The sequence below is a fragment of the Macrobrachium nipponense genome, chromosome 47 (genome assembly GCF_015104395.2).
Source record: "Macrobrachium nipponense isolate FS-2020 chromosome 47, ASM1510439v2, whole genome shotgun sequence".
Taxonomy (NCBI): Eukaryota; Metazoa; Arthropoda; class Malacostraca; order Decapoda; family Palaemonidae; genus Macrobrachium; species Macrobrachium nipponense.
Genome location: NC_087222.1, coordinates 35047649 through 35068219, shown reverse-complemented (window position 1 = coordinate 35068219; position 20571 = coordinate 35047649). Strand labels below are relative to the sequence as shown.

Genomic DNA, 20571 nt, shown 5'->3' with positions numbered 1-20571 from the left:
CCTGCCAACACCACTCCAATACTCCAGTCCATGGACCAGCAAGTTATCGCCAATTTCAAGAAATTGTACACGAAGGCTATGTTCCAGCTCTGCTTTGAGATGACGGAAGGCACCACCCTTACCCTCAGAGAGGTTTTAGAAGGTCACTACTCTGTTTACAACTGCCTCAATCTGATTGATTAAAGCCTGGCAGGGAATCACCAGGAGAACCCTCATTCTGCATGGAAGAAACTGTGGCCCGACTGCGTTGCTGAACGAGATTTTGAGGGGTTCGAACCCAACCCGTTGAGGAGGGGGCAGTTGAAGAGGAGATTGTATCCTTTGGGCAAGTCCATGGTGCTGGAGGTTGACACGGACGACATCGAGGACCTCCTGACTGAGCATGGGCAGCAGCGACGATCGACGAGTTGTTGGAGCTGCACAAGGAGCAACAGAGACAGGTAACGGAGGAGATCTCATCTGAGGAGGAGGGGGAAGACGCTGCACAGTCGCTTTCCTTCGGAGCGAGATCAAGGATTTTTTGAAACACTGGGAAATTGTGAAAAGTTTTATCGAGAAAAATCACCTGAATAAGGCTGCGTCAGGGCGTGCAACAAATTTGTTTATCGATAATGGGGTGGGTCGGGTTTCTATAGAATTTTAAAGAACAGAGAAAAAGCAAGCCTCCATAGAAAAATATTTTTTCAAAATTGTGAAAGACGACACAGTGGTAGTGAACGGTGACTCTCTAGAGAAAGAACCAGAAAGTCTTCCCAGAAGTGTTCACGGAGGGAGATTTCCCCCCCAAGCCTAACCCATCCTCCTCCTCCTCCCCCTTACCCCTTCTCCTCCCGTCTCCGTCAAGCCAGCAGCCACACTCGCCAAAGGTAAGTTCAGGTTTTACTTGTGCATGCATATTAATCTAGTGTTTATATTTAATTTCATTCTTCAATTTTATATTTTATGTAATTCTTACACGAATTTTCAACCTTAGTGAACAAAAATAAATGGAAAAATATGAATTGAAATGGTCATTCATGGCCTGGTGGAACGCATTATTTGCTTTTTATAACATTATTATGGGAAAATCCGTTTAGGTTACGAATTTTTTAGGTTACGAAGCAGGTTCTGGAACGGATTAAATTCGTAACCCAAGGTATTACTGTACATTAATCTTTCTTTCTGATTTCCAAATTTTTTTCCTTCTCTTTAACAGTACCACATAATTTTGATTACGTATAAGCGGTTCGTCAAAATCTTTTTCTGGACCTAGAACCAATTTAGACTACTATGTTGATAAGGTTTTATTTGAATTTCGTCTTGACCGTGGCTAGAATGTAGGGGTTAGTTTACCTACTTACAGAATGACCTTTCTCTCTCTGATTATCCTTGGATCTTGGATATCAGCATAGCTTTTGTGTTTTTTCTTCATATAAAAACCCTGAGAACATCCCAGTTTGTAAAAAAATATCATTCCTTTCACCAGTCATCATAACCAGAAAGCCTGAGACATTTTAGTTAATTAAAAATACAGTTTCTGTCACTAGTCTTCACACTGACGTCGTTTTCCGTTCCGCAGTTCTTTGCATTCTCGTCGCAGAAGAAGAGCCCAGAGTATGCAAATGACCTCAAGCTGGTGCACCACATTCCTAACTTCAAGTACAAGAAGGACTTGGAAGAAGTCCTGCAAGTTCCTATCCCGAGGAAAGTCCGGAATAACGGGACCATGTACCTCCACATGTTTTTGACGTCGTCGAAGGCAGACCCCGATGTAAGTATAATGTCATATGGTGATTCTTTCTAGTTTATTAACCTATTTAGTAATGAGAAATCTTTGTTGAATCTTTTCCAGGTGTGAGTGACATCCCACGGCGGTTCTTTCTAGTTTATTAATCGATTTAATAATAAGAAAACTTTCCTGGATTTTTCCAGATGTGAGAGAGATCCCCAACGATTCTTTGTAGTATATAAATGTTTATTGAAATGATTTCAGCTTTGTAATGTTATACCCAACTGCTCTTCATAGGTTCAATGCTTGAAGTCATATGACAAAGCAATTCTTCAATTCTATAGTGTATTCATCACTGAAGAAATATGAATGATTTTTGCAAAACCCTGAATTTTTTATATAAAAGTTGGAAACCAAAATCATTTGCCTCTTACAGAATTGGCATAGTGTCGTCAATGACGAGATGTCAGTCTATGGCTTCTCACGCCTGACGAAATATCACATTCCCGAAGCAGCCACGTTTAACCTGCTCGGTAAAGAAGAGAAGGTGAGTTTTTGGTTTTCCATTTCCCTGTAGGGGGATATTACCATCAGTGCACCATATGCTGTACACTATAGGCATTACTTCAGGTTCTTTGCAGCATCCTTTCATTCCTTAGTTGCAACCCTTATCATTCCTTTGATGGCACCTCTGTTCATATTTTCTCTCTCCCCCCATCTTACTTTCCACCCTCTCATAACAATGGTGTCAGAGTGCAACTGCAAGGTTTTTCCTCCTGTTACACCTTTCAACCTTCCTATTCACGATTTTCTTTTCATCACTGGGGAATGTCCTCATAGGTTCCAGTGCTTGGTCTTCGGTAGAAATTCTATAGTATTCTGTTGTCCCGTTTATTGTATTATAAAAACCTTTCAGTTAATTGGCCAAGTAATTGGCAAAGATTCAGAAGTAAAATAAAAGTAGTTCTACAGCTAACTTAGTAAACCATTCCTTGATAAAGCCATGATTAAACTTGTAGCTTTTTTCCGCTCTATGAACAGTATGCGTTTGACAATCTTTTGTACTTCAGGGCGGCAGACAGTCGAACCTCCATCGTCCGGTTACCCACTTCCTATCACAATAGTGTTCAACATTCTCACGACCCAGTCAGTCTCTGCCCAGAACTAGTGTACCACATGACATAGGCCAGTCATTGAGGTGAGTTAGGCCTATTTTTCTAGATGAGTGCTTGAGCATGAAGTTTGTCAACTATTTTATGTATTAACAATTTGTAACATATTTATATCATAATTTTATTCTGTACATGTTATGATTCCTTTAAAAATTCATACTATTTTCATATTATAATTCTATACTGTAGGTGTACATACAGGCAGTCCCCGGGTTACGACGGGTTCGGCTTACGACGTTCCGAGGTTAAGGCGCTTCTCAATTATATTCATCAGACATTATTTCCTAGGTTACGACGCCTACAACGCTCATCTGGCAGATGAAATATGACACCAAAAATGCAAAAAAATCAATATTGAAGGTTTTATATGAAAAACACAATAAGAATGCAGTTTACATAGTTTGTCAATGCACCCAAGGCATTAAAGTAATTTTGTTTATGAAACTTACCTGTCAGATATATATATGCTGTATTTTCTGAAGTCTGACATAATTTCAAAACTCGCGGCACACGCAGTGGGTAGCCAGGTGGTAGTACCCATTCCCGCCGCTGGCTGGAGGCGGATATCAGGAACCATTTCCCATTTTCTATTCATATTTTTTTCTGTCGCCGGTGCTGTAAACAACTGTTTGCAGTACCTCCGCCTCGGATTTTGATAAACTTTTGGTCACTTAGTATCTGGATTGTCTTTTGGTATTGATTCTGGATTGTTGGATTGGCACGCGCAATAGTGGACTGTTTTTTTATTTTGGATTGGCTTTTCTGTAACGTGATGTCTGGATCAAGGTTCAGTGAGTTTCAGAGTGTGTGTGAAGAGTGATTGTAAGGTGAGGCTACCGAAATCATTGGTAGATCCCCACACTGTATGTACGGGGTGTAGGGGGCATGTATGTTTATTGGATGATCGGTGCAAGGAATGTGAAGGATTGACCGATGATGGATGGAAGATGTATGATTCCTATCGACGGAAATTGGAACGTGATAGGATCAGGAGGTCTTCCTCCAGGAGCGGTTCCAGTTAAAAGGTAAGGGAAGTAATATCCCACTTTCAATAACACCAGTAGATTTTGTATCACCTAACCCTGTGATGTTGCCCTCGGGCCCTGAAATTGTGTCTGTAGAAGGTAATGCCCTTTCTCTTATTTTAGATTCTTTACGTACTCTAGAATCGAAAGTGTTTAGCCTTGGAAACCGGCTCTGTGAAAGTTAGTGATCGTGCCCCTAGTGTTGTGGTGGGGGCGTCAGATCGGCCCCATAATGCCTCTAGGCGTTAGACCGCTGTCGGACTCCCAGGACTCAGGAGTGGGCATGTCGAAAGCCGCAAGAGGGTTACGGGGGGCTCCCCACCGATCTGGCGTCCCTTCGGCAGGCCCTGTCGCAAGTTCCCAGGCTGCCAGGAGCGTGCTCAGGCTCGCATCCTCAAGGACTGTTTTTCGTCCTCCGAGGCGCCGTCCCTGCACAAGGGGTTGGAGCGCTCGGAGAAACTCGCATCCGTTGAAAAGGACCTTTCGAAGTGAGGACGCTTCACGTCCTCCCTCGCCGGTTTCGTTGTGGTCTTCACCTGCGTCGTATGACGCTTTTCCGCCGCAGAAGAGATGTAGGACGTCATCAGAGGATGACGCTGAGAAGCGTACAGTCGCTCTTTGGAGAGGCAGGTAGCTGTACCTGTGAGAAGGAAGGAGGCGTCCCCCCTCGCCCCAACTCGTCTTCTCGCAGGTTTCAGCCCTTCGCCTGCTTTAGTTTCTTCGCCCACGAAGAACATTCTCGTGTCCCCTTCAGGACCAGTTTATCTGCTTTGATGGCTAAGAAAGCGGTCGAGCCTCAACGTAGGAAGGACGTCAGACGCCTGTCAAGAGGTCTAAGCAGTCTCCTTCTCTTTCCTCCTCGTTCGTCTCTTTCTCCTCCTGCGTCTACTTCGGTGCCCCTCCGATCTCGTTCTTCGAGTAAGAAGGCGCGTAAACAGGAGGTTAGTTTTCCCTCTAGACGTCCTGCGCAGGACACTCGACAGGACGCTTGGGAGGACGTTTATCAGGACACTTTTGGGGATGCTCGACGGAACGCTTTTCAGGGACGCCTTTGAGGACGCCCAGCAGGACGAGGACGCTCGTCAGGACGTTTTTGTTGACGCTCATAGGGACGCTTTTCCAAGCGTAGATGATTTTGAGAGCGCTCAGCAGGACGCTTTGAGAGCTTGGGCTTCTGGACGCTCTAGTAAGGAATTTGATAAAGAAGCGTAAGGACGCTTCTGTAGGCTCTTTCAAGGACGCTTCGATAGAAGCTCGCCAGGCTGTTGTGCAAGAGACTCGGCGAGTTAGGGCTGTTCAAGTCGCCTCTCAGGACACTCAGCGCTTTCGAGACGGTCGTCTTGCTTCACGCGTAAGGATCGACAGGAGGTCGGTCGGAATGAAGAAGCTTCAAACCGCAGAGATCTCTGCTGAAGATCAGACCCGTTGGTCGTACGCCCTCTCCTGATGTACAGTCTCCGATTCCTCTTAGAGAGGAAGGAGAGTTGAGTAGTCCTGCGGAATCGGTTGAGGAGGATCAGCCGTCTGTTTCGTCCGTTTCGGACTATAAAGTGCTTGTGCGGCTTTTACACTCGTCTTTTGTAGACAAGTTTCGGCCTTCAGCTCCTCGGTCTCCACCCTCTCAGTTTTCCTCATCGAAGTCTTGTAAAACCCCAGAGTTCGTTGAGATGAAGACTTCGCTGTCCACCAAGAGGGCTTTTAAGAAGTTCCAAAATTGGATGGAACGAAGGAAAGATCAGGGCAAGTCTACTTTCGCCCTTCCTCCCTCGAGACTCAGTGGTAAAGGGGGTGTTTGGTACGAGACCAAGAGAAAGTAGGTGTGAGGAATCCCGTCGTCAGCACAAGGGGATTTTTGGGGGGGGGGGGGCTAGTCTGGTCGACGCTCCAAAGGAGGTCCCTTTTGTCGTCAGCTAAGATTTCGTGGACTCCTACGGAGATCGACCATAACATGAAAGGACTTTTGAGGACTCTAGAAGTATTCAACTTTTTGGACTGGTGCTTGGAGTCGTAGATAATTCAATCTAGGAGTGCAGACTCTATCTGTCTGGGGGAGCTGTCCAGTGTATTAACGTGCATGGACAAGGCCGTCAGAGATGGTTCGGAAGAGTTGGCTTCGTACTTCGGTACGGCTTTCTTAAAGAAGAGAGCGCTGTTCTGCAATTTTACAGCGAAGTCGGTGACTCCGGCTCAAAGAGCAGAGCTTCTCTTTGCGCCTCTTTCGAATCATCTCTTCCCCCAGACTTTGGTGAAGGACCTGGCTGTTAGCTTGCAGGAGAAAGCTACTCAGGACCTCTTAGCCCAGTCCTCCAGACGTCCAGCAGTACCTACTACGTCTTCTTTTGGACGAGTTCCAAAGAAGCTGAAACCCTTTCGTGGGGCTCCTCCCTCGAGAGCAGCTCCTCGAGGGAGAGGCCTTTCAAGAGGTAGAGCTCCATTTAAACCAAAAACTAAGAAATGAGAGCTATGTCTTCAGACACCAGTCGGAGCCAGACTGAAACATTTTGCGGGAGCATAGAGAGAGAGAGAGAGATACGGACTTTTGGTCCCTAAGAAGATAGTGGAACAGGGGTTCAAGATCCCCTTTTTAGTACCTCCTCCTCTATGCACAACTCCCAGAGATCTTTCTCCTTCGTATCAAGGGGAGAAACAGCAGATACTTTTCGACCTTCTAGACCAAATGGTCGAAAAAAGAGTGGTGGAGCAGGTCGTAGACCGCTGGGGTCACCAGGATTTTACAACAGGCTTTTCCTGGTACCAAAGCAGTCGACGGGTTGGCATCCAGTCCTAGACGTAAGCAGGCTGAATCTTTTTATAGAAAAGATAAAGTTCAAGATGGAAACGCCTCAGTCAGTTCTTGGAGCCTTGAGACCGGGTGACTGGATGGTGTCCTTGGACCTGCAGGACGCATACTTTCACGTTCCGATCCACCCTCTTTCAAGAAAGTATCTGAGATTTGTTTTAAGAGGCAAAGTCTGGCAATTCAGAGCCCTTTGTTTCGGTTTGAGCACGGCTCCGATGGTGTTTACCGTTCTAATGAAGAATGTGGCGAGATGGTTGCATTCTTCAGGAATAAGAGTTTCTCTCTATCTCGACGATTGGCTCATCAGAGCGTCTTCAGAGGAGAGGTGTCTGAAGGACCTTCAGCTCACGTTTAGCCTTGACGAAGTCCCTGGGACTTCTGGTCAACCTCGAAAAGTCGCATCTGACCCCGTCACAGTCCATCGTGTATCTGGGGATTCAGATGGATTCAGTGGCTTTTCGGGCGTTTGTTTTCCGTCCCAGGAACGACAGCTGCAAGGCGTTCAGAGAAGAGGTTTTGCAGCCTTCCTGGGGAAGGACTTGCTTGCCGTCGGAGAGGGAATGGATGAGTCTGCTGGGGACCATTTCCTCGCTGGAAAAGTTTGTTTCCCTGGAGACTGCACCTCAGGCCTCTCCAGTTTTCCTTGCAGAGGAATGGAGGGTCAAGGAAGATCTAGATGCGACCTTGAAGATCTCCGAGTCAGTAAAAAACCATTTAAGATGGTGGCTCGATCCACAGAAGTTTCGAGAGGGTTTATCTCTAAAACTTCAGAGCCCCGACCTAGTGTTGTTTTCCGATGCGTCCATTTCGGGTTAGGGAGCAACACTAGGAGGGGAGGAAGTGTCAGGCACCTGGAGGGGGGAACAGGTGTCCTGGCACATATATATAAAGGAACTAGCAGCGGTTTTTCTAGCGCTACAGTTCTTCAAAGAGAAGGTTGCATGCAAAGTTGTTCAGGTCAACTCAGACACACCACAGCCCTGGCGTACTTGAAGAATCAGGGAGGAACACACTCCCGACCTCTGTTTTACCTAGCGAGAGGAGATTCTGCTGTGGGCAAGCGCAAGGCGAGTGAAGATCCTTACGAGATTCATCGCAGGAGTCCAGAACGTCAGAGCAGACCTTTCTTAAGTCGACAGGATCAGCTTCTGCCGACAGAATGGACTCTGCATCAGGGACGTTTGTCGATAGCTGTGGAAGTTATGGGGACGTCCTCTGGTCGACCTCTTTGCGACGTCGAGACAAAGAGGCTTCCTCTTTATTGCTCCCCTGTTTGGATCCAGGAGCGATCGCTATAGACGCACTGCTCTGGAATTGGACAGACTTGGACCTGTATGCCTTCCCGCCGTTCAAGATCCATGGGGTGGAATCATGAGAAAGTTTGCGGCGTCAGAGGGGACGAGGTTGACCCTGATCGCCCCGATGTGGCCTGCAAGAGATTGGTTCACGGAGGTAATGTCCTTCCTTGTAGACTTCCCAAGGACGTTGCCCTGAAGGAAAGATCTACTCAAACAGCCCCACTTCGAAAGGTATCACCAAAACCTCTCCGCTCTGGGTCTGACTGCGTTCAGACTATCGAAAAGTTGGCCAGAGCGAGAGGTTTTCTAAAGCAGCTTCGAAAGCGATCACACCGCAAGGGAGGGGGCTTCATCGCGAGCAGTTTACCAGTCAAAGTGGGCTTCCTTCAGGGCATGGTGTAGAAGGGAGGGAATTTCCTCTTCCATGACCTCTGTGAGCCAAATAGCCGACTTTCTGCTATACTTGAGAATGTGCAGAAGTTAGCAGTCCCAACCATCAAGGGATATAGAAGTATGCTGTCAGCAGTCTTTCGGCACAGAGGCCTAGATCTTGCTGACAACAGAGATCTTCACGATCTCTTGAGATCGTTTGAAACATCAAAGATACCTCAGATGAGGCCTCCTTCCTGGAACTTAGATGTTGTTCTAAGACATCTGATGTCTAGTCCTTTCGAGTCTCTCCACGCAGTGTCTCTTAGGAACTTGACGAGAAAGGCTCTTTTCCTAACTGCTCTGGCAACAGCGAAGAGAGTTAGTGAAATTCAAGCATTAGCGAACAGGTGGGCTTCAAGGTGAGAATGCTGTCTGCTCTTTGAGTCCCACGTTCTTGGCCAAAAATGAGAATCCGTCTAACCCTTGGCCCAAGAGCTTCGAAATAAAGGGAATGACGAACTTGGTGGGCCAAGAACCAGAGAGTGTCCTGTGCCCTGTCAGGGCTCTCAAATTTTATGTACAAAGAACGAAGGGGTAAGAGGTCCCTCAGATAATTTGTGGTGCTCAGTGAGGAGACCTGATTTACCGTTATCAAAGAATGGTTTGGCTTCTTTCTGAGGGACATTATTAAAGAGGCTCATTCATCTTGCCAGAGTGAACGCTCACGAAGTCAGAGCTGTCGCAACCTTGCTTGCCTTCCAAAAGAATATGTCAGTCAAGGACATTCTTGATGCCACCTTTTGGAGGAGCAATTCAGTATTCGCCTCCCACTACTATTTAAGAGATGTGAGAACGATATACGAGAACTGTTGTTCTATAGGACCATACATTTCTGCAGACACAGTTTTTGGGGCTGGAGGTAGCTCTTTTCCTATCCCCTAGTTATAGGTTAGGATTAGTTTTTAATTTTTTGTGTTTTTTGGTGATGGTTAGATCTTTAATGGAGATCTTCCATTCTTTAGTTTAGCTTTTCACAGGGTTTTTTGTCTAGTTGGTCAGGTGGTGGTCAGTTGCTTCATAGCCCTCATATGTATGGTACGATGGTCTAGTCACGTTCTGGGCACGCCCCCATTGTCAGATCATCCGGAGCGCACCAGCACTACAGGTCTCTACCTTGCTGGCAACTCTGATTAAGCAGAAGCAGGGTTAGGTGACAGTAATCACGAAGTCAGCTATGCTAACAGGTGAGGAACCAAGATGTATATCATCTACTTAATTTTGTTTTCCTAAAATCCTATTCTGTCTCTTCCCACCATCCAAAGGTGGGATTCAGCTATTATATATATATATATCTGACAGGTAAGTTTATTTCATGAACAAAATGTTATTGTTATAATACAATTCAGTTTGTTCATACTTACCTGGCAGATATATATAATTTAGTGCCCAGCCGCCTCCCCTCAGGAGACAGTAGCACTAGAAAATATGAATAGAAAATGGGAATGGTTCCTGATATCCGCCTCCCAGCGGCAGGAATGGGTACTACCACCTGGCCGCCCACTGCGTGTGCAGTGAGTTTTGAAATTCTGTCGGACTTCAGAAAATACAGCTATATATATATATATATCTATCTGCCAGGTAAGTATGAACAAACTTAATTGTATTATAACAATAACATGTTTTCCTAGATTTTTATTTTACGATGTTCCGGCTTACGACGATTTTCGGCTTACAACGAGTTTGGCGTGTCTCGAGAACGGAACCCCCGTCGTAACCCGGGGACTGCCTTGTATTATGATTTCTTCTAAATTATGAAAAAAGTTTGATGAATTCCAAATCATTTCCTCAAACTGTTTCAGACTGTCACCCACTGGCTACTACCTCCCCATTCTGTACGTCGATCAACTGAGCGTCCGGCTCAGAGATTTGGTCGAGGTGGAGTCCTCGTCGACAGAGATGAACCTCACCTTGAAATACTCGCCCATTTCATACGGAAAGTTGAGGTAACCAGTTGACGAAGCCTTGCTTAAAAATTATCCCCTTTAGGAGCTGTTGTTGTCCCAGATTTTTAGTGTTTAATTGTTATATCACAGTTGCTTTTCGGAGTTTAAATATCATTTCAGATTGTGGCTAAAAAGTTGAGGTAACCTACTGAAGAAGCTTTGCTTAAATTGTCTTTCTTAGGAACTGTTCTTCATCCCAAATGGTAACAGTTTTTCACCATGGTTATTTTTTTAATAAAAGTAAAGTTTAAAATATTGTTCCAGATCAGGACTGCAGTTGATCTAGCATTGCTTAAAATTGACCTTCTGAAGAAGCTGTTCTTTGTCTCACATTAACTGCTTTAACTCTCTTATTACCGTTACTTTCCAAGTTTAAACTTTATAATAGTGTCCCAGTTTGCGGCTTAAAGTTAAGGTAACCCATTGACAAAGCTTTGCTTCAAAATTCCCTTCTTAGGAACTGTTCTTCGTGTCAAACTGTAACTGTTTTATCACAGTTACTTTCAGAGTTTAAACTTTTAAAATATCTTTCCAGATTATGGCTGCAGTTTGAAGCAGCAATGCAGCCAATGTCCCAGCTCGGATTCACCGAAAAGGACTTGGACGAAGTCAAGGGGATATTCTCCGACACCAATCTTTATTTCCTGTGTGTGACGTTTTTGATAGCTGCTCTACACGTAAGGTTTTTTAATGAGTTGCCTTCTCTAAGTTAATGAATTTAATTATCAAGGATGTCAGGACATTTTAAAGATTGCAACCACGTTCAAAAAGATGTACAAAAAATAGCTGTAATGATGAAAAGACGTGTTTTATCATACTACTTGAGATTTATAAGTCAATCTTCCACAACTCCACAAAGTAAACATACAAAAGTCATTTATATCTGCCATATTTAAATCATTTTCTCTCATTTCAGTTTCAATGGCACTTTCAGTTTTCAATCTTTTGCCATCTCTGCAGAGAAAAAAATACATTTTTATATCTTTGCCAAAATTCCTGTAAATTATCATATTTAAACCATTTCCTTTCTTTTCAGATGTTGTTCGACTTTTTAGCGTTCAAGAACGACATCTCATTCTGGCAAGGACGCAAGTCCATGGCTGGAATCTCTACCTCCTCGGTGGCCTGGCGAGCTATATCCCAGATTATCATCTTTTTGTACCTCATGGACGAAAACACGAGCCTTCTCGTGCTGATACCTGCCGGCATTGGAGGAATCATTGAGGTGTGCGGCTTTCTTCTTTCATTTTAGTCGTGTTAACCTTAGCTCTGCAGAATTTATCTTGTAAATAATGAATTGTTCACGAAATAATGTAATTTTAATTTCTGTTTTGTATCTACTGTACAGTACATCATATATTTTCACAAGCACAGTTACCCAGTAAGGAAGTGCTATCTGCATCTCATGCAGTGCACTATAGGCATTAGTAGGTTAGTAAGTATATTTTGTCAATTTTATATGCAAACTCAGCCCTATTACTTATGAGTTTATGAGATTACTGTAATGCATATTCCAGCTGTGGAAAGTCACAAAAGCCTTCCACATAACCTTTGAGGGCTGGCGACCAAAATTCCTCAACTCGAGAACATCAGCGGAAAACGTCACAGAGCAGTTGGACTACGAGGGTATAAAGTACCTCAGTTACATCCTTTACCCGCTGGTCATTGGCGGGGCTCTCTACTCTCTCTTCTATTCGCCGCACAAGAGGTAGGATTGCTTGTCTTGCCCAAGAGTTTAAAAAATGGTTCATATTTCAGTTTGAATTAGTTGTACATTGAGACGAAGATATTTTTCTATCAGTCTTATCTGAAAAATGTAGGCCTATGATGTCCCTTTTTTTTCTGGCTTTAACTTCTGATCCCCATAGATCAGAAACCTGTCAGCCTTTCTAGTTCTTTAATTTTTAATAAAAATAATTCGTCAGGGAAGAAGTTATTGTAGTCATAAACTTTTTGGCAATAAATAATATTGTATGGATGAATGTAGTTATTGACATGATTGTTTTCAGAATGAAACCTCACTCACTCAGAAGCAATTCACATCCCTGTAATTGAGTACCTATTAAAATTCTCTACCTATTAAAATTCTCTCTCTCAGAGTACCTATTTAAATCTGTCATACACAAGTAATTGCCATTGACTATGCAAGGGTACTACCTGTTTAAATATGCTTTGCATTTATACAAAATATAAGTTAATTTTTATATCTACAGATGCTAACTTTACATTTACTTATCGTACTTAAGAGATTATCATCACTTAATAGTAACCTTTGCTTTAATTAGGTACCTTCAAACTTAACCCAATGTTTCTAGTGAAACTTCAATTCCTTTCCCGTACAGTTGGTATTCCTGGGTTATACACAGCCTGGTCAATGGTGTCTATGCCTTTGGTTTCCTCTTCATGTTGCCCCAGCTGTTTATCAATTACAAGTTGAAAAGTGTCGCTCATCTACCCTGGAGGGCTTTTATGTATAAGGTATGTTTATACTAGTGAAGAATTAATGAACAGTATGTTCAAAGTATCCAGGCACCTTGAAATGTACTGGGGTGTGCACTTCTTGTCATTTTATTATTCGGAAGGTTTACGAAGCTTCCTCATAAATTCTTGCCTTTATAGTATGAGACATATTGTGCGTAGTTATCAATATTACTTTATGCAACATATTTCCTATTTTAATTACCAGCATCAGTTAGTTTTAAGGCTTCTTTGAACATCCTTTTAGCCTCTAACTGCACTGGTTTCTTCCTCTTTGCAGATCCATTTGTTCTTTTAATCATCTCTATCTTTTCTTGTTCATATTTCCAGATAAAAGAGACGTTAACCCTTTAGCATAGCTATAGGAGTTTATAAATTAACACACAACATAGCATAGCTATACAAGTTTATAAATATAACAGGTTTATACAAGTTGGCCATCTTTGAATTTGGAAGTCACGTTAGGAGCTAATCATTTATTCCACATGAATGTTCAGTAACAAAATTACCCAGAGCAATGCCCTGTTCAAACGTACCAAATTAGCCACTGGAACACTTGTAGATAGTACATGCAAAATTAGCCCGAGTAACACTTACCATTAAAAAGTGCTATTTCATACAATGAACTTACCTGTCCAGATATATACATAGCTAAGACTCCGTCGTCCCAGACAGAAATTCAAATTTCGCGCCACTCGCTACCGGTAGGTCAGGTGATCTACCTGCCTGCCCTGGGCGGCAGGACTAGGAACCATTCCCGTTTTCTATCATATTTTCTCTGTCGCCGGTGGTATCAACATTGTTGTTACTACATCCTGACTGGAATTCGCTTTTCAGACTTTATTGATCATCTTTTATTGGATTTCTTGGTGACGTACTGGATCGTTGTTTTGGCATTCGCTACTGTGGACTGGATTTGGACTTGCTTTTGATTTTTATTTTTCTAATAGAATGTCTGATTCAAGTGTTAGTGTGAGAGTGTGTGTGAATGTAGGCTGCAAGGTGAGGATACCGAAGGCTTCGGTTGATCCTCACACTGAATGTCGTAAATGTAGGGGGTTTGACTGTTCTTTGGCTAACACCTGTATTGAGTGTGAAAAGTTGGATGCTAATGAATGGAAGATCTAACTTCTTACTTGAAGAAGTTAGAGAGGGATAGGATTAGACAGGCTGCACAAAAGAGTGTGAGTACAAGGCCTATTGAGCCTTTTTCTGAGTCTAACTCTCCTTTTATTAATGAATATGATTCTCCCTATGTATCTGAATCCTCACAGGCTTTGCATTCGGATTCGGCTTCTGAAATCGCCAATCTGAAGGCTACTCTTCGTAAAATGAAGACAAAGATGGCGGCCATGCAGGTAAGGCTAGTGATTGTGAATTACTAAGTGAAGTGAGTGTTCCCAGTGTTGTGGAGGGGCGTCTGACCGTCCCTGCGATGCTCCCAGGCCTAGACCTCTTCCAAACTCACATACCCAGGAGGAGTAGGAAAGTCGAAAGTCGTACGGAGGTTGTGGGGAATCCCCAACGGTCAGGCGTCCCTTCAGCAGGTTCTGTTTCGTTACAGTCTGCTCAGGCCACTGAAAAGGCATTGGAAAGAGCGCGCGTTCGACTCGAGCCCGGAACGCTTCTCGGAGGAAGCTCCTTCTTCTATCAAGAAGGCTAAGCTGGTTTCGACGCCTCCTAGAGCAGTATTTGAGGATGCACTCCTTCGAGTTCTCCTGCTTCTTCTATTGAAGAGGACGCTAGGGTGGCTTCCAAGAGGATATTGCTTGCAGTTCAAGAGCAGATTGCCTCTTTGGTTGGAGTTCTTTCGAGGGATCCCCCTCGCAAGAAGGACGCTAGACTTCCTATTAAGAAGTCTCGTCTTCTTTCACCAGCCAAGACGTGAAGCGTCCGCCAGACATGGGACGGCTTCCAGTCTGCGAATAGGTCGTGACAAACGTCAGGATCTATCCGAGCGAGTTGCTCTAGATCAGGATACGCTCAGGCGTGAGGCGCCAGCCAGGCGCGAGGCGCCAGTTAGGCGCGAGGATTCAGCCAAGCGCGAGGCGCCAGCCATGGCTTCGAGGCGCCAGACAAGCGCGAGGAGCTGTTTCCAGGCGCGAGAAGTCAAGCATACGCCGAGACTTCTTTTAGACGTGAGAGAGTCGGTTCACTCTATGAGCCCCTCTCCTAGTAGGAGTTTGGTCACCAGTAGAGAGAGAACGGGATGAAGATCCTCTCGTTTTTCAGGCCGATTCTCCACAAGGTGTAGAAGGAGATTCGGAAGAAGAGGGTGACGGTAGAGAAGGAGTCTCGAACTATAAAGTTCTGACTGACCTTCTTTTACAGGAATACGGAGATTCTTTAACTCCTGCCGCTCCTCCTTCGCCTCGATCACTGTTTTCGAGTGCGATTGTGCCTAAGTCTTCGTCGGTCTTGAAGATGAGACCTACGATCTCTATGAAGAGAGCGCTTCAGTCCTTAGACAAATGGATGTTGTCTAAGAAGGATCTGGGCAGGACCACCTTCTGTAGCCTCCAGCCATACTTTCTGGCAAGAGAGGTTTCTGGTACCGAACTGGGGAGAACATGGGCCATTTCTCTCCCAGCGGCAGCCGAAGCGGGAACTTTTTCAACCTTGGTTGGACTCGTCAAGGAGACATGCTTTGAATGGAGCTCGCGTGTCTTGGGCGATTTCGGAGACGGATCATCTCCTCAAGGGACTCTTCCATATTTTGGAAGTGTTTAATTTCCTAGACTGGTCCCTTGGGGTGATGTCTAAGAAAGCTCATGACTCGGATGGTCTAGACCCCGAAGTCATTCTGAGTATTCTTGCTTGTATTGACAAGGCGGTACAAGACGGCTCAGGAGAAATCTCCTCTCTTTTCGGAGCAGTACTCCTTAAGAAGAGGATTATTTTAGTTCCTTCCTAACCAAGGCGGTTTCTCCCTCACAGAGAGCAGCCCTGGTTTTTCGCTCCCTGTCTGACTTCCTGTTTCCTTCTCAGTTAGTGAAGGACATTTCTCGATCACTGACTGACGAACGGCGACAGGATCTTCTCCTGCAAACAGCAAGGAAGAAGAGACCACTTGTTTCAGTTGACAAGAAAGGACCGACTTCTACGGTTCAGCCCTTTCGAGGAGGCCCTCTCTCCAGAGCTACCTCTAAGAGAAGAGGTCTTGATTGAGAGGAGGTAAGGCTCCTTCCCGTCCCTTTAGAAAGGGAAGTGACAGACAGCCTTCCAAACACCAGTGGGGGCCAGGCTTCTTGAATTTGCAGACGCCTGGTCACTCATAAACTCAGACGCCTCTTTCCATGTCCATAATCAGGAAGGGATATCTTATCCCCTTCCAAGACAGTCCTCCACTAACGACCATTCCGCGGGAACTGTCAGCCAGATACAGAGACCCTGTACTGAGGGATACTCTTCGTCTGATGGTGAATCAAATGTGGGACAAAAGAGCTATAGAACTGGTTCTAGAGCAAAACTCTCCGGGGTTTTACAATCGGCTTTTCCTGGTTGCGAAAGCCTCGGGGGGCTGGAGACCAGTTCTAGATGTCAGCGCTCTGAACAAGTTGTTCGTTCTAAGGAGAAGTTCTCTATGGAGACTTCGGCCTCAGTCCTGGCGGCGTTACGTCAAGGAGATTGGATGGTGTCACTGGAATCTCCAGGACGCCTATTTTCATGTCCCGATTCACCCTTCGTCGAAGAAGTACCTCCGTTTCATGACGGGGGGAAGGATCTTTCAGTTCAGGGCCTTGTGTTTCGGCCTGTCCACAGCTCCTCAGGTCTTACAAACCTGATGAGGAATGTGGCGAGGTTTCTTCACCTCAAAGGCGTCAACATCTCTCTATATTTGGACGATTGGCTCATCAGGGCCAGAACAGAGAGACAGTGTTTGGAGGACCTTTCTTTGACCCTAGACCTGATAAAGGCGTTGGGACTACTCGTGAACCTCGAGAAGTCACAGCTGATTCCCAGACAGAACTTGGTCTATCTGGGGATTCAGATGGATTCTCGGGGTTTTCGAGTATTTCCTTCGCAAGAGAGAATCGTGAGAGGCTTGGAAAAAGTCTCTCTCTTCTTAGGGAAAGAACGGACTTCGGCGAGGGAATGGTTAAGCCTGCTAGGCACCCTTTCCTCGCTCGAACAGTTCTTTCCTCTAGGAAGACTACACCTTCGCCCTCTTCAGTTTTTCCTAAGGAGATCTTGGAACTGGAAGACGGGACTTCTCTCCGACAGTTTTTCTCCTTCCAATGGAGATGAAACCACACCTGCAATGGTGGTTGTCCCCTCTAAAAGAGAACAAGGGAATTTCTCTGGAAGTTCCGAACCCAAGCCGAGTTGTTGTATTCCGACGCATCGGAGAAGGGTTGGGGGAGCAACACTAGGACCGAGAGAAGTGCCAGGCACCTGGAAGGCAGCACAGGTGTCCTGGCACATAAATTGCAAAGAACTTCTAGCAGTTCACTTGGCGCTAAAGTTCTTCGAACCCTTTGTGACGAACAGTGTGGTCCAGGTGAATGTGGACAACACTACAGCCCTGTCCTACATTCGGAAGCAAGGAGGAACGCACTCAGTGTCTTTACTTCGAGATAGCAAGAGATCTGCTAATTTGGGCCTCACAAAGAAACATCTCCCTCCTGACAAGATTTGTTCAGGGGACGAGAAACGTCAGGGCGGACAGACTGAGCAGGAGAAGCTAGGTCCTTCACACAGAAATGGACTCTTTCATTCAGAAGTGTGTCAGATTCTTTGGGATCTTTGGGGCACTCCTCACGTAGATCTGTTCGCCACATTCCTTTCCAAAAGGCTGGAAGTCTTTTGTTCAGTGGTGGAAGACCCAAGAGCTCTCGTGGTCGACGTCCCTTCCTGCTTGGACTGGTCCTCATGTGGACGTGTACGCTTTCCCCCCTTTCAAAATCCTGGGACAAGTGTTGAGAAAGTTCGTAGCGTCCAACGGGACAAGGATGACCCTGATAGCCCCGTTTTGGCCAGCACAAGATTGGTTTGCAGAGGTGCTGGAGTGGGACAGTAGACTTCCCAAGATCCCTTCCAAAAAGGATGGATCTTCTCAGACAGCCACACTTCGAGAGGTTTCATCAAAACCTCCCCGCTCTCGCTCTGACTGCCTTTCGACTATCGAAAGACTTGTCAGAGCGAGGGGGTTTTCTCGCGAAGCTGCAAGCGCTATCGCTAGAGCCCTGCCAGAGCTTCCACTAGACGAGTCTATCAGCGAAGTGGGAGGTATTCAGAAGGTGGTGTAAGTCTAAGAAGTTGTCCTCCTCCAGTACCTCTATAACCGAAATCGCTGATTTCCTTTTGTTCTTGAGAGAGGTCTCTCATTTGTCTGTATCGACGATCAAAGGATACAGGAGCATGCTTTCGGCAGTATTTAGAAACAGAGGCCTAGACATTGCTGAGAATAAAGATCTGCACAACTTGATTAGATCGTTTGAAACGACAAAATCGAAGGAACTAACTCCTCCCAGCTGGAACCTGGACGTAGTTCTCAAGTTCCTTTCGTCTGACAGATTTGAGCCTCCCCATGTAGCTTCGTTCAGGGATATAACAAGAAAATGCTTGTTTCTCCTATCTTTCGGTACAGCCAAAAGAGTTGGCGAACTTCATGCCCTAGAAGATGAAGTCGGCTTTAACAAAGACTCGGCCTTTTGCTCGTTTAGAACTCTTTTTCTAGCGAAGAATGAAAATCCATCGAATCCTGGCCCAAGAGATTCGAGATCAAAGGCTTATCGAGTCTAGTAGGGAGAGAAACAGAGAGGTCTCTTTGCCCGTAAGAGCCTTGAAGTTCTTCTTACAAAGAAAGAAACAATGGGAGGCTCTAGACAAAGTCTTTGGTGTTCGATTAAGGACCCCACAAGAATCATGTCTAAGAACGCATTAGCTTTCTTCATTAGGAGCGTCATTACGGATGCTCACAAGGTTCTGTCCTGACGACTCTTTTCCGCTTTTAAGAGTAAAAGCCCATGAAGTTAGAGCAGTGGCGACGTCTCTCTCTTTTCAGAAGAATATGTCGTTAAAGAAAATCATTGACACGACATATTGGAGGTGCAATTCAGTTTTTTGCATCTCACTATCTTAAAGACGTTTCGCGTGACCTACGAGAAATGTTTTTCTCTGGGACCTTTTGTATCGGCGGATACAATACTGGGTACGGGAGCAAACACCCAATCCTTAAATTTGTACATACCTTCTAATAGATATGTTCTAGATTTCTGCTGGGACAAAAGGGGAGGGCTCGGTGCTGCACTGGCGGCCAGTCACTGTTGTTCAGTAAGGAACTCTTGTGATATCTTTTAGGGGAGTATTAAAATTTTTTTTTTGAGAATTTTTTGTATGAATGAGTTTTTCGTTTCGAGTTATGGTTGTTTGTTATGAGTTCGGGGAAAACTCAGAACAATTCTATATACTAACATGGTGGTTAGGATCAGGTGGTCGGGATTGGTTATGCTCCTTCACAAGGTGTGTTGTCATAGAAGTGGTCCAGTACCCATTGACAAAGTCCTTTTAGGCTCTGCCGAGTAAGCGGTTTTTATACCCATCGACAGACCCACAAGAACTCTAGCCATAGATCTAATATCTCGCTAAAGTCTTGAGGTGATTGCAGACTACCGGGCTACAGCCACGAAGTCTACCGCCTATCAGGTAGGAACCAAGGTTTTTTCTTTTATACCTACAACATATGTTGTTTACCTGTCTATTCCATATTAGCTGTCTCTGACCCTCCACCAAAGGGTGCCAATCAGCTATGTATATATCTGACAGGTAAGTTCATTGTATGAAAATGATATTGTTATAATACAATAAAGTTTCATACATACTTACCTGGCAGATATATACGATTAATGGCCCACCCAGCCTCCCCGCAGGAGACAGGTGGAAGAGAGAAAATATGATAGAAAACGGGAATGGTTCCTAGTCCTGCCGCCCAGGGCAGGCAGGTAGATCACCTGACCTACCGTAGCGAGTGGCGCGAAATTTGAATTTCTGTCGGGGACGACGGAGTCTTAGCTATGTATATATCTGCCAGGTAAGTATGTATGAAACTTTATTGTATTATAACACTATCATTTTTGGGTATTAAAACACTTGCAGACACATGCTGTTGACAAGTGGCAAATAACTGTAGGAACACCTGTAGGTATAAAAAGTCGTACATATTACCTATAAACATAGGAACACAAAAATGAATAGCCATTAATTTCTCCTTAATATTTCAGGCCTTCAACACATTCATAGATGACCTGTTCGCCTTCATCATCACCATGCCAACAGCTCACAGGGTTGCCTGCTTCAGAGATGATATCGTCTTTGTCATCTACTTGGTTCAGAGATGGTGAGATTTTTGAGAGAAAGTGTTCATTCCTAATGTTTATAAACACATTTTAATATTTTTCTATTTAAATATTTATCATACCTAATATTTTTAATAATACCTATTACATCTTTTACTCTGTTGTATTACAGGTTATACCCAGTCGACAAAAGCAGAGTTAATGAGTTTGGGGAATCCTGGGAAGAGGAAGACAAGAAATGCGTCGAGCACAAGAAGAAAGATTAATGTTACAAGTTCTCTATATATATATACTTTTTTCATACAATTCTTTAATTATTGTACATGGGGTTCATTGTGATATACTTTCACAAGTCACAAATACATTTTTTGCCCTATTAGAAGGTTCTTTGCAAAACCTTTTTCATTTTAGACTTTT

The 20571-nt window shown here is 44.5% G+C and overlaps 2 protein-coding genes across 2 annotated transcripts in view; both read left to right on the top strand.

Annotated features, from left to right (window-relative positions):
• LOC135204891 (lipid scramblase CLPTM1L-like) overlaps window positions 1–2848 on the top strand; it is a 163626-nt gene extending 160778 nt beyond the window's left edge. Inside the window, exons 3-5 of the mRNA XM_064235136.1 lie at window positions 1559–1750; window positions 2145–2255; window positions 2779–2848. Coding sequence (XP_064091206.1) covers window positions 1559–1750; window positions 2145–2255; window positions 2779–2832 — 357 coding nt within the window. The 3' untranslated portion in view covers window positions 2833–2848. The remainder of the gene's footprint in view (window positions 1–1558; window positions 1751–2144; window positions 2256–2778) is intronic.
• A 19-nt stretch (window positions 2849–2867) lies between these two features.
• On the top strand, window positions 2868–20536 carry LOC135204890 (lipid scramblase CLPTM1L-like). Its single transcript, XM_064235135.1, has 8 exons — window positions 2868–2906; window positions 10235–10378; window positions 10914–11055; window positions 11415–11603; window positions 11896–12086; window positions 12721–12856; window positions 20080–20195; window positions 20327–20536. The coding sequence occupies exons 2-8, from the start codon at window positions 10332–10334 to the stop codon at window positions 20418–20420; spliced, it is 915 nt and encodes a 304-aa protein (XP_064091205.1). The 5' UTR covers window positions 2868–2906; window positions 10235–10331; the 3' UTR covers window positions 20421–20536.
• The last annotated feature ends 35 nt before the right edge of the window (window positions 20537–20571 follow it).